Source organism: Natrix helvetica (genome assembly GCF_964273705.1).
Source record: "Natrix helvetica genome assembly, chromosome: 14".
NCBI classification, from domain to species: domain Eukaryota; kingdom Metazoa; phylum Chordata; class Lepidosauria; order Squamata; family Natricidae; genus Natrix; species Natrix helvetica.
This window is the reverse complement of record NC_138564.1, coordinates 4,809,953-4,822,647: the sequence shown is the minus strand read 5'-3', so window position 1 is coordinate 4,822,647 and position 12,695 is coordinate 4,809,953. Positions and strand designations below refer to the sequence as shown.

Below are 12,695 nucleotides of genomic sequence, written 5' to 3'. Positions count from 1 at the left end.
GAACCTTTTTCACTTCACGCACACTTTGAGCTCAAAATAGCTTGCTGGATTTCTGCAGCTCTCGAGGAGTTTAATTTCCCTAATGCTTGTTGGGAAAAAAAAAACCTTTTTAGAAAGATAGTGGAGAGGAAGGGGCACCAGGGATCACGTATTAAAGTCGAGTGGGATTAGGTGAAGACTCAGGAAGACTTCTGTTCCAATAGAAGGGCGTCTCTGTCGCCGAAGGGTTGAGTTGTGGAGTCCTTGGTGCTCTCTGAGCTTGGTAGTTTGCTTGCACATATTTCACGACCCTGGTAGGGGACATCATGAGTGCTAGCCTAGGAGGGAGTGGGATTTGTGGAGTGGAGGAGAAGGAGAAGAGGAGGAAGAGGAGGACTGAGGGGTCCTTGGTGCTCCCTGAGCCTGGTAGCTTTCTTGCAGACATTTCATCACCCAATTAGGAGACAACATCAGTGCTAGAAGGGAGTGGATTTTGTGGAGTGGAGAAGGAGAAGGAGAAAAATAGGAGGACTGTGGGGTCCTTGGAGCTCCGAGTTTGATTGTTTTCTTGCAGATGTTTCATGACCCAAGTAGGAAACATCAGTGTGGGAATGTATTGGTTTTGTTCCTTGTTAATATGTATATGGTAGTTTGTCCTGCCAGTGTTGGTGAGAGCGTGGTTCAGCTATCCGTAGACCCATAAATCACATTGTTATTTTATCTTCTTTTGTTTTCTTTTATCATTTTATTTATTTCATTAGCTTTATTTATTTTATTAGCTTTATTTATTTTATTAGCTTTATTTATTGTATTAGCTTTATTTATTTTATTAGCTTTATTTATTTTATTAGCTTTATTTATTTTATTAGCTTTATTTATTTTTTCATTTTTATTTATTTTATCGTTTGTATTTATTTTATCATTTGCATTCATTTTATTAGTTTTATTTCTTTTATTAGTTTTTATTTATTTATTTTATTGTTTTTATTTATTTATTTTATTATTTTATTTGTTTTATTATATTTTATTATGTTTTGTTTTGTTTCATTTATGCTGCCATTTCCCCTACAAAGTGACTTTGGACCACAAGGTGACTTTACACGGAAACTGCCACACCTTCAGAACCAGCACTCGAGCCTTGCAAAATCCATCCTAGATCTCTTCCCCAGATTCGGTGATCCAGTCAATTCCAAATTCTTGTCTTGCCGGACCTAACCCAAATCCCACCAATTAAGGACTGGCTTGTGTCAACTTTCTCCCAGTAAGCGAAAATCAGATTGCCCATCGTGAAGGATGGAAGCAACTGTATTTTATTTATTTTATGTATTGTTTTATGTATTATTTTATTTATTTTATGTATTATTTTATTTATTTCATTTATTTCATTTTATTTATTTCATTTATTTCATTTTATTTATTTCATTTTATTTCATTTTATTTATTTATTTTATTTATTTTATTTATTTTATTTATTTTAATTATTTTATTTATTTATTTTATTTATTTTATTTATTTATTTTATTTATTTTATTTATTTTATTTATTTTATTTATTTTATTTATTTTATTTATTTTATTATTTGTTTTTAAATTATTTTATTTATTTTATTTATTTTATTTATTTTATTTATTTTATTTATTTTAATTATTTTATTTATTTTATTTATTTTATTATTTGTTTTTTAATTATTTTATTTATTTTATTTATTTTGTTTATTATTTTTTGTATTATTTTTTGTATTATTTTATTTATTTTATTTGTCAAGCATGTATAAGATAATAGATATAATTACTGTATATACAAGATTATGAATGCATGAAATGGATACGAATAAGTGGGGTCAGTGGGCCAGGGAAAGTAGGCACGTTGGTGCGCTTATGCACGCCCCTTACAGACCTCTTAGGAATTGGGTGAGGTCCACGGTAGACAGTCCAAGGTTAAAGTTTTGGGGGTTTGGGGAAGAAACAACCGTGTCAGGTAGAGCATTCCAGGCATGGACCCCTCTGTTGCTGAAGTCGTATTTTCTGCAGTTGAGTTTGGAGCAATTTACTTGACGTTTGTGTCTATTGTGTGCTCATGTGTTATTGTGGTTGAAGCTGAAGTAGTCACTGACAGGTAGGACGTTGTAGTAGATAATTTTATGTACTGCGCTCAGACTGAAGGCAGCGTAGTTCTAAGTTGTCTAAGCCCAAAATTTCAAGCTTCCCACCTGATCCCACCTTCTTCCCTTCCTAGACTTAAAGAACGAACGAATTAAAATAATATCTCCATTTACCACGGCTAAATGTATTCCTGGTCTTGTAATATGCCAGAGTGGCACTTTCTCATTGCCAATCCATCTCACCGGCTTCCGGGAGGCCTCGTTATAGTTATTGTCAGAGGACTTGGGGGAAAATGTGCACTTCCATTATTCAGTCGCTCTATTAATATTTGGAACCACTTCATTAAATTTCAGAGCATCCTGACACTGCTCGCTCCTTCCTTCCTCTCTGCCTGGCTGCCACAGATAATGTAATAAGGGTAATAAACAACCCAGCTACCGTTTCTCTCTCTCTCTCTCTCTCTCTCTCTCTCTCTCTCTCTCTCTCTCTCTCTCTCTCTCTCTCTCTCTCTCTCTCTCTCTCTCTCCCTCCCTCCCTCCCTCCCTCCCTCCCTCCCTCCCTCCCTCTCTCTCTCTCTCTCTCTCTCTCTCTCTCTCTCTCTCTCTCTTAATCGGGAGGGAGGCGAAAGTGGGCCTTCCCTTTAATTTATTGATCGTGACCACCTTGTCACCTTCTCGAGGGAGGAGGGGAAAAAAAAGGTAACCCACCATGAAACTGGTAATTGGCAAAGCCCTTAATTGACAAGATTTAAATATCTCCCACAATTAAACGTTAGGCCGGGTGTTGTAATTTACAGGGATTGTGAATGCAGGAAAAAGGATCAGGCAGGAACGCTTTGTAGGGAAACAAAACCTCTGCGTTGTGTTGTTGTTGTTTTAAACGTCTTGAAGTTGCATTATGGAACTGTACCAGTAATGCTATACTCTCATCTTTACTACCGGTTCAGGAGTGGAGCCCTGCACTGTGGCCGCAACCTGTTCGCCCGAAATGGTGCGAACTGGCAGAATACCACATCTGAACTGTACACCTGAAGGAGTGTCGGGCAAATCCCAAAAATGACATAGAACAGTGATGACTAACCTTTTTCTAAAGGTGTGCCCATCCACCTATACATGCGCAAGCAACCCACCCACCTGCATATGTGTGCATGGGGGGGGGATTTTCATCCTCCCAGGCTCCGGAGGCTTTTCTAAAGCCTGGGGAGGACAAAAACGTCCGTTTTCACCCTCTCTATGTCAGGCCTGCAGTCATATTCCTTTTTAGGATCTTTAGCCTGCCACGCACTCTATTATTTCATGATGCTGTTTCATCAGTGTAGTAATTGGGAGGGGAGAATAGAAAGGAGTAGAATTGTGGAATGTGTTGTTGTCATTCCTTTCTAGAAACCCAAGGTCATCTTTTGTCTCTGCCCCTCTGCGCCTGACCGGAACCAGCTGGGTGGAGATGCCAGCATGGCCGAAGAAGATTGGACCATGTGATGGATTGATGGGTGTGGGGATAAGATCATGGACTTTCAACTGGGTGGAATCCCAGGAAGCTTTTAGATTTGGGATTCCACAGTTTGTGCCAACATGTCTGTCTTATTAAATTGGAACTTTAAGGATAGCTCTGCCTTGGACTTTGATTTAATTCTGCATGATATTTGGAACGCTGACACTCTAGGCTTCAGCAAAGTTTCTGGAGCCTGGAGAGGGCGAAAAACAGGCCCAATGTGCCAACCGGAAGTTCATTCCCGAACTTCCAGTTTCCCCATTAGGCCTTTTTTTTTTTGCCCTTCCTGGGCTTCAGGAAAGCTGTTGGGCCTGTTTTTTAGCCCTCTCTAGGCTCCGGAGGCTTTCCTGAAGCCTGGGGAGGGGGAAAACGGCCTCCCCCGGCCCTCCGGGAGGCTGAAAATCAGCTGGCCGGCACGTGCTGGATCAGAGAGCTGCTGAGTGCTGGCAATGAATAGAGCTCCATATGTTCGCCATCATGGACATAGAACAATTCAGGAGTCTGGATTTTTGTTTCCTTACACACTATAGACAGAATCTTACCAGGATAAAGCCTTAAACCTTCAGCTTAACTCCCCTCCTCCCTTGCAGCATTCTGAATCCAAACACCCTCTCAAAAAAGCAGGTTGACATGTCCAATTGTTCTATGGAGAGGCCTCTCCTCCTTTTGCAGGAAAGATAAGATGGAGAGAAGGGGGGAAAAGAAAAGAATGAAAAATCGCCCTTTTCATAAGCATCAGCAATTATTCATCTATTCGGCTGATGTTCAGGTCTCCAGAGTTGAAATGCGCAGCTCTTTCCTGCCTTTTGAACCACAGAGTTAAAAGAATTCCAAAAAGGCTGCTGGATTATTATTAAATAATAATCATCATCATCATCCGAGCGTTACTTAATTTGGACAGCAGCCATTAATTAACCACCTGGTTGAAGCTCTCGCCTACTCCATCCATGCCCTGCATGTACGTCGGCTTCTGTAGCTTCCCAAAATAGTAACCATCAAACAATGCGCGCTCTCCCGTCAACAGAGGGAAGAGCGATCAAAAAAACCGCTTGCAAGCAAGAACGCTGCCGCGTAATATGCCTTAGCCCAGCCGAACGACGTTCGTTATGTCCTACGATGCTAAATTATGACTCGGGAATGAGTGTCTCATAGCTTCGTTTGGATGCAGCCGAAGGAGGAACATATGGTCTGCAAACAGGGTCCCCTGGAGGGGGGGAGAGAATGTCCTTTATGCAACACCCAACGTCCAAGCTACATTTCTTGGCATTTTTTGCTGCTCCCCGTTTCTATGGCTGCAGCCAAAGGGGGCCTCGGTGACGTTGAAGATTTTAAAATTTGTGCTTGCAGGCGGGGAGTGGCGTTCGGAAGGACTGGGTGAAAACTTGGCCGGGTGTTGAAAGAGAGACGGCTTTGGTTTGGTCTCTGGGTGACTCGCTGGATGCCAACTCTCGCTGGGCTTTTGACTTGCAGGAGGGGGTTGATGAGTTCCAGTTTGCACTCAGTTAAAGACTGAGTTCTAATCCTGTTTTAGGCATGAAAACAGGGCGAGAGACTTTGGGCCACCCACCCGGAGTTTGTGCGTTCTAGTCCTGCCTTGAGCACAAAAGCTGTCTGGGTGACTTTGGACCAATCACCAGGTATCTGGGAGTTCTACTTCTGCCTTAGGCATGAAAGTTGTCTGGGTGATTTTGGGCCAATCACCAGGAGTCTTGGAATTTTAGTCATGCCTTAGGCATGAAAGCCAGCTGGGTGACTTTGGGCCAATCTCCAGGAACCTGGGAGTTCTAGTTCTGCCTTAGGCATGAAAGTTGTCTGGGTGATTTTGGGCCAATCACCATGAGTCTGGGAGTTTTAGTCATGCCTTAGTCATGAAAATCAGCTGGGTGACTTTGGGCCAATCTCCAGGAGTTTGTGCGTTCTAATCCTGCCTTGGGCACGAAAGCTGTCTGAGTGACTTTGGACCAATCACCAGGTATCTGGGAGTTCTACTTCTGCCTCAGGCATGAAAGTTGTCTGGGTGATTTTGGGCCAATCACCAGGAGTCTGGCAGTTTTAGTCATGCCTTAGGCATGAAAGTCGTCTGGGTGACTTTGAGCCAATCTCCAGGAGTCTGGCAGTTCTAGTTCCGCCTTAGGCATGAAAGTTGTCTGGGTTATTTTGGGCCAATCACCAGGTGACTGGGAGTTTTAGTCATGCCTTAGCCATGAAAGCAGCTGGGTGACTTTGGGCCAATCTCCAGGAGTCTGGGATTTCTAGTTCCACCTTAGGCATGAAAGTTGTCTGGGTGATTTTGGGCCAATCACCAGGAGTCTGGGAGTTCTAGTTAGGCCTTAGGCATAAAGGTTGTCTGCGTGACTTTGAGCCAGTCCCTCTCTCGTAGCCCATTATTTTTGAACATATATGGAGGGTCACCCAATTCCCCCAGAAATAATGCCCAGTGTTCTTTCTCCCACTTCTGGCAAAACCTGAAAATTACCTACTCCCCCAAAAAAACCATTTGGGAATTTGTTTCTTCCATCCCCGAGAGAGAGAGAAAAAAAGTCACATCCACCTGGATCCGATTTGCAGAAAATGCAATGGAGCAAGATCTCTCCCCCCCCCCCTCCAGCTTGACGGATTTGATTGGGATAATTATAACACCATGAGAGCTTTTGGCCTTGCTAAAAATAGGAGGAGCAATGGGGGCCTCGGTGGACTGACAAACAAGGCGGAATGATAATTTTTGCAGCAGACAAAAACTAGCTTGAAAAATGTATGTGTGTCGGGGTGGGGGAGTGGGGGCAGCTCTCGCTTCAGCCTTGCCTCAAGGTCGCTCTTTGGGGCGAGGTGGAATTTAAATACCTAATTTTATTCTGTTAGTTTAAAACGTTTTGCGCAAGGAAAACACCACTGCATGAACAAAAACATCTAGGATACAAATCAAATATCTACTGCATATATCTATATCTATCTATCTCTCTATATATGGACCCGGTGGCTCAGTGGCTAAGACGCTGAGCTTGTTGATCGGAAAGATCAACAGTTCAGTGGTTCGAATCCCTCGTGCTGCTTAACGGAGTGAGCTCCCCGTGACTTGTCCCACCTTCTGCCAACCTAGCAATTCCAAAGCAGGTGAAAAATGCAAGTAGAAAAATAGGAACCACCTTTGGTGGGAAGGGAACAGCGTTCCGTGCGCCTTCGGTGTTGAGTCATGCCGGCCACATGACCACGGAGACGTCTCCGGACAGTGCTGGCTCTTTGGCTTAGAAACGGATATGATATAATAAACACACACACACACACACACATTAACAGTGGTGGGATGAAACTGGTTTAAGAACCGGTTCAGTGAGTACGACCTTTTTAAGCATCAAAACTTAACCTTCTAGGTCAGCACATGTGAGTAAAACAGCTGATGCACGGCAATCCCCTGGTCCATGTGAATCAGCTGAGCTTAAAACCAGGGAAATATAGGACAGGAAACCGCAGGGATGGGTGGGCGGGGCCAAACGCTCACCAGAACCGGCTGAATCCCACCCCTGTAATATTACAGTAATGGAGCTTCCACAACTTCTAGTGGCACACTGTTCCACTGGTTAATTTGTCCTCACTGTTAGGAAGTTTCTCCTTAATTCCAGATCGCTTCTCTTTTTGATTCGCTTCCATCCCTTGTTTCTTGTCTGGTGCTTTGGAGGATAATTTGACCCCCCTCTTCTTTGTGGCAGCTCCTCAAATATCGGAAGACTGCTATAAAGGTTCACCTCACAGATCTGTGCTAGTCGTTCCCAACTCTAGGGGGCGGTGCTCATCTCCGTTTCAAAGCCGAAGAGCCAGTGCTGTCCGAAGATGTCTCCGTGGTCATGTGGCCGGCATGACTCAACACCGAAGGCGCATGGAACGCTGTTCCCTTCCCACGGGAAGCTCACTCCGTTACGCGGCGCTGGGGATTCAAACCATCGACCTTTCTGATCGACAAGCTCAGCGTCTTAGCCACCGCGCCCCTTGTTAGCGATATTACAGTCTCATTATGTGGCACCTCTTCATTGTATTCTCTGGAGATTCAATTGGCCCCCGACTCTGCTGTCATTTCAGAAAGCTTTAGAAATACGGACGCCTACCTGGGCACGATATGGAGAGGTTAATTGAACCTGTGAGGCTGATTGCGATTTATGGATGCCTTGCGTTGTCCTTGGTTGTCATGACGTGCTTTACCATTAATTTGTGTTGAACTGCCGACCTTTCTGATCGACAAGCTCAGCATCTTAGTCACTGAGCCACCGCGTCCCATTAAAAAACCACCTTACCAAATGGCAATTTTGGTTCCAAGTTGATTACCTGTTGTTCACAAAACCCAGCCCCGCCCAGTTTGCATCCTCGTTGCATTGCCCCCCACCCGGCATTAAAAACCCCACCCGCTCCGAAAGTTAAGGAGGCTGCTGTACCATGACTGACCGCGTGTAGTATTTCTCAAAGAGAAACAGAGCGTAATCCAATCCCTCTCTCTTGTAGCTACACAACAAAGATATTCTCATCCCCTTAAACCCTCCTTGGGAACAATCTCTTTTAATGAGTGGTGTTATTGCTTTTTTTCCCTTTCAGATCAAAGAGCACGTATTTTCTAGTCATTCCCAACTCTAGGGGCCGGTGCTCATCTCCGTTTCAAAGCCGAAGAGCCAGCGCTGTCCGAAGATGTCTCTGTGGTCATGTGGCCGGCATGACTCAATACCGAAGGCGCACGGAACGCTGTTCCCTTCCCACCAAAGGTGGCTCATATTTTTCTACTTGCATTTTTTACGTGCTTTCGAATGTAGGTTGGCAGAAGCTGGGACAAGCAACGGGAGCTCACTCCGTTACGCGGTGCTAGGGATTCGAACCGCTGAACTGCCAACCTTTCTGATCGACAAGCTCAGCGTCTTAGCCACTGAGTCACCGTGTCCCATATTCCATTCCATTTTTATTATTTTTGTCATTATTCTATTCCACTCCATTCCATTCATTAGCCACTGAGCCACCGCATCCCCAAGGCTGCTATACGTCCCCCATAATCCTTCTCTTCATTAGCATATTCCAAACAATATTCAAACACGCAAGGCCAAGAGTAGCCCAGATGAATCAAGCCAAAAATCAGTGGGGTTTTCTTGAACCAACATAAAACAAGAGTTGTTGTTTTTTTTAAAGCCAGAACACTCCAGAAAGGTTTTGTTTGCAAGCATTAAAAAAACAACAACCCAGTATTACCGTGAATGAAAAATGAATCATGCTTGCTCTAAGATTTATGGGCCAAAGGGTCTTCCTTTAATTGCTTTTTTGGGTTGGGGGGTGAGAGACAAATCTTATGAAAGTGTATCGAACCACAGTAATGACTAAAGGATTTAGAAGTCCGGAATAATACACCAAAGAGCCGAAATTGTTGTACGTAACCAATACAAATGAGCTTGCGCAAAGAAAATTCGTGCTTAGGAAATCCAGCTGAACGGCTGTTTTATTTGGAGGTATCTACTGTTCCCCAGGAATGTATAAATAAATAAGATCAGCTGGTCTGAAGATGGTCTTCGCTCAACAGATGAGTTGAGTTGTTTTCGCTCTCCCCACCCCACCCCACCCCACCCCCGGCCAGAGTTCTCGCTGTGTTACCGGCAGGAAATCATTAAAAGACATTCTCCGATAAGTAGCATTTATCTAGTTCTGCTTTCAAGATGGATTCGTCTTTTTTATTGGCTGCTTTGGACCAATAGAGTCCAATTCATTTTTTTTATTATTATTTTAAAAAATGCAGTTGCTCACCGCAGGGAATGGAGTGTGTGCTTGTTTGTTTGTGTGTGTGTGTGTAAAACTACCTCAGCAGCTCCAGCTGACAAGAAGAGGAAATTAAATTTTTTTCATCCCCGTTCTTTGCACTGAGAAAAGAGACTCCTTTTTTTAAAAACCTTTTAAAGTTGTCATTTTTGTTTTTCTTTCCGTTTTGGAAAAAAAAAAGCTGCAGAGTTAAAACGGGCTGACTCGGTTCAAATTTGATTTTGGGTCTTCTGGAGTTGGGTGAAAGGAAAACGAGCTGGGAATCCGTAGCGGCAGAGAGTCAAATAATTTTGTTAGGGTTGATGGTTAATTCACTCTTTCTAGACAGATCTACGATAGATATCCCTAACTGAGCATTTGTGTATCTGTGTAGAGATGCAGGTGAAATTACCCCAAATAATGGAAATAGTTACTATTTATTACCCTAACCTCAACCGCACCGTCATTCAGACAGATTATTTTATTTAATGCATTATGTCCATGCAATTTTGATGCATAGAAATGATTAAGGATTCTTTTAAAAAAAGGATAAAACACAATGGAAACTAAAATAGATAGATAGATAGATGATAGATAGATAGATAGATAGATAGATAGATAGATAGATAGATAGACAGATAGACAGACAGATAGATAAATAGATAAGGAAGGGGGAGAGGGAAGGAAGGAAGAGGTAGGGAAGAAGGAAGGGAGAAGGAAGGAGGGAGGGAGGGAGGGAAGGAAGGGGGAAGAAAGGAGGGAGGGAAGGAAGAGGGAAGGAAGGAAGGAAGGAGGAAAGGAAGAGCGAAGGAAGGAAGAAAAAATCAAAGAAAAAAAAGTGGAAAAGCAAAGCAAGAAAGAAAATATATAGAAATAACTTCCGATTGTTTATATTACATCAGCTATAAGAACAATTGTACATTTACCCCCTGCTCTGTGGGCTACAGCACAACTCTAGGGAAGGAAGGAAGGAAGGAAGGAAGGAAGGAAGGAAGAAAAGATCATAAGAACAATTCTAAATTTACCCCTTGCTCTGTGGGCTACAGCATAATTGTAGGGAAGGAAGGAAGGAAGGAAGGAAGGAAGGAAGGAAGGAAGGAAGGAAGGAAGGAAGGAAGGAAGGAAGGAAAGATCAAAGAAACAAAAGTGGAAAAGCAAAGAGAGAACAAAAATATATAGAAATAACTTCCAATTTTCTTTATTTACATCAGTTATAAAAACAATTCTAAATTTACACATTGCTCTACGAGCTACAGCATAACTATAATCTATTCCTTCTGATCATCCCAACCACAAATCATAAGTTCCATTTCTTATGCTTCATGCAAAAAAAAAACTATAAAGTGTTTCCAGTCAACAATAAACGGTAGATTGATTGCATATTTAGGATTTCTTTTTTCAACGTGAGTTTCTGTAATGTGTTTCAGTTCAGTTCCCATAGTCCTTTGGTAATGACTGGTAGGGGATTATGGGAACAGAAGTCCTATGCTCCTGGAGGGCTGCCAGGCTGTAGAAGTCTACTACCGGTACAAAAACCTACAAAATCACAATGGTAATAACATGAATGAAGACAAATCAGAAGATTAAGATGAAGAAAACCACTCATGGTTGATTGGTACAAGAACATTCATGAAGTCTCAAAACAAGGTTCTGATAGACCTTCCTTTCTTTCTCCCATGAATGGTACTTCAGGACATATTCATGGGCCTTTCTTACAATCTCTCTGTACAAAACTGGGTCTTTCATCAAAGTTTTGGCCAGCTGGACAAATTCCTGAAAAGGAAGAGTATATCGTGGGCCATTATTAGTATAGTTCTATGACTGATAACAGCAGTACTTCTCAAAAGTTCCTTAGAAATCTCTCTACCCTGTTTTCAAGGGCACCCCAGATTAGGAAGCAGATGCCAGACTCATGGTCTACCAGAAGATTGCCCAACATGGTTTTCCAAAACCCAAAATAACAGTTCAACTTGTTGGATCCTTGGTGTTCTCTGAGATTAGTGGTTTTCTTGATGATCCAACTAGGCAACCTCATCAGGTAGCAACATTGGTAGTCTTCCCTAGTTGGGTAATGAAATGTTGGCAAGAAAACAACCAAGGTCAGAGAGCACCAAGGACCTCACAGTCCTTCTCCTCTTCGTCCCCTTGTCCTCCTCTTCCTCTAATCCATAAACCCCACTCGCTTCTAGCACTTGTGATGTAACCAGGTTGGGTCATGAATGTCTGCAGGAGAACAAGCAAGTTCAGAGAGCACCAAGGACCCCTCGTAGTTCAACTCAGAGTTACAAATATTCTCCTTTATTGGTGTTGTTATTTCTTCCACTTCTTCTGGCTGATGAAAGAATGGAGGAAAAGAAGGAAAGAGACCAAAGTCTCTGTCTGTCTGTCTGATCTCTCTTTCTCTCCTTCTCTTTCTCCTTTCTCTTTCTCTTTACTTTTCTCTCTCCCCTTCTTTTTCTCTTTTTCTTTCTCTGCTCTTTCTCTCTCTCTCCTTCTCTTTCTCCTTTTCTTCCTTTCCTCTTTCTCTTTCTCTATCTCTTCTCTCTCTTTCCCTTCTCTTTCTCTCTCATCTTTCTCCTTTTTGCCCCTCTCTCTCTCTCTCCTCTTCCTCTTTGTCTCTCTCTCTTCTCCTTTTCTCTCCTCTTTCATTTTCTCTCTCTCCTCTCTCTCTCTTCTTCTCTTTCTCTGCTCTTTCTCTCTCTCTCCTTCTCTTTCTCCTTTTCTTCCTTTCCTCTTTCTCTTTCTCTATCTCTTCTCTCTCTTTCCCTTCTCTTTCTCTCTCATCTTTCTCCTTTTTGCCCCTCTTTCTCTCTCTGTCCTCTTCCTCTTCCTCTTTGTCTCGCTCTCTTCTCCCTTTCTCTCCTCTTTCATTTTCTCTCTCTCCTCTCTTTCTCTCTTCTTCTCTTTCTCCTTTTCTCTCTCTCTTCTTCTCTTCCTCTTCCTCTTGTCTCTCTTTCTTCCCTCTTTCCCTCCTTCTCTCTCATTTTCTCTCTCTCCTTCTTTTTCCTTTTCTCTCTCTCCTTCTCTCCCTCTCTCTTTCTCTCTCAAGATAATTCTTAGCTGTTAATAGTGGATTCTTGGTGGGAGGGGACACTGATCATACCCTCCCCGCCTAAAATTCTCAAAAGGTTCTAGAACCTCACCATCTTACCCAACGCCAACTTTGATCACAGAACAGATCAGGAGGAACACAACTCTCAAGACAATTTGCCAAAAAACAAAACAAAAGAAACCAATTCAAAGCCTGAAGTAAGATATTGTTTTCTCTCTGGTCTTCACCCCTGGGACCTCAAGGACACATTAAAAACGTAATAATAATGTTCTGATTCAAGAAAAACCTGCTGTAACTTATAAGGAAAAAAAAGATTC

The 12,695-nt window shown here is 42.6% G+C and overlaps 1 protein-coding gene across 2 annotated transcripts in view; it reads right to left on the bottom strand.

The window, feature by feature from the left end:
• Positions 1-10,364: 10,364 nt before the first annotated feature.
• GLT1D1 (glycosyltransferase 1 domain containing 1) overlaps positions 10,365-12,695 on the bottom strand; it is a 44,718-nt gene continuing 42,387 nt past the window's right edge. The window contains exon 12 of one of the 2 annotated variants that reach the window (XM_081966942.1): positions 10,365-10,843. In XM_081966942.1, coding sequence (XP_081823068.1) covers positions 10,755-10,843 — 89 coding nt within the window. In that variant the 3' untranslated portion in view covers positions 10,365-10,754. Of the gene's footprint in view, positions 11,100-12,695 lie in introns of both variants that reach the window. The other variant, XM_081966941.1, reaches the window with a different exon arrangement.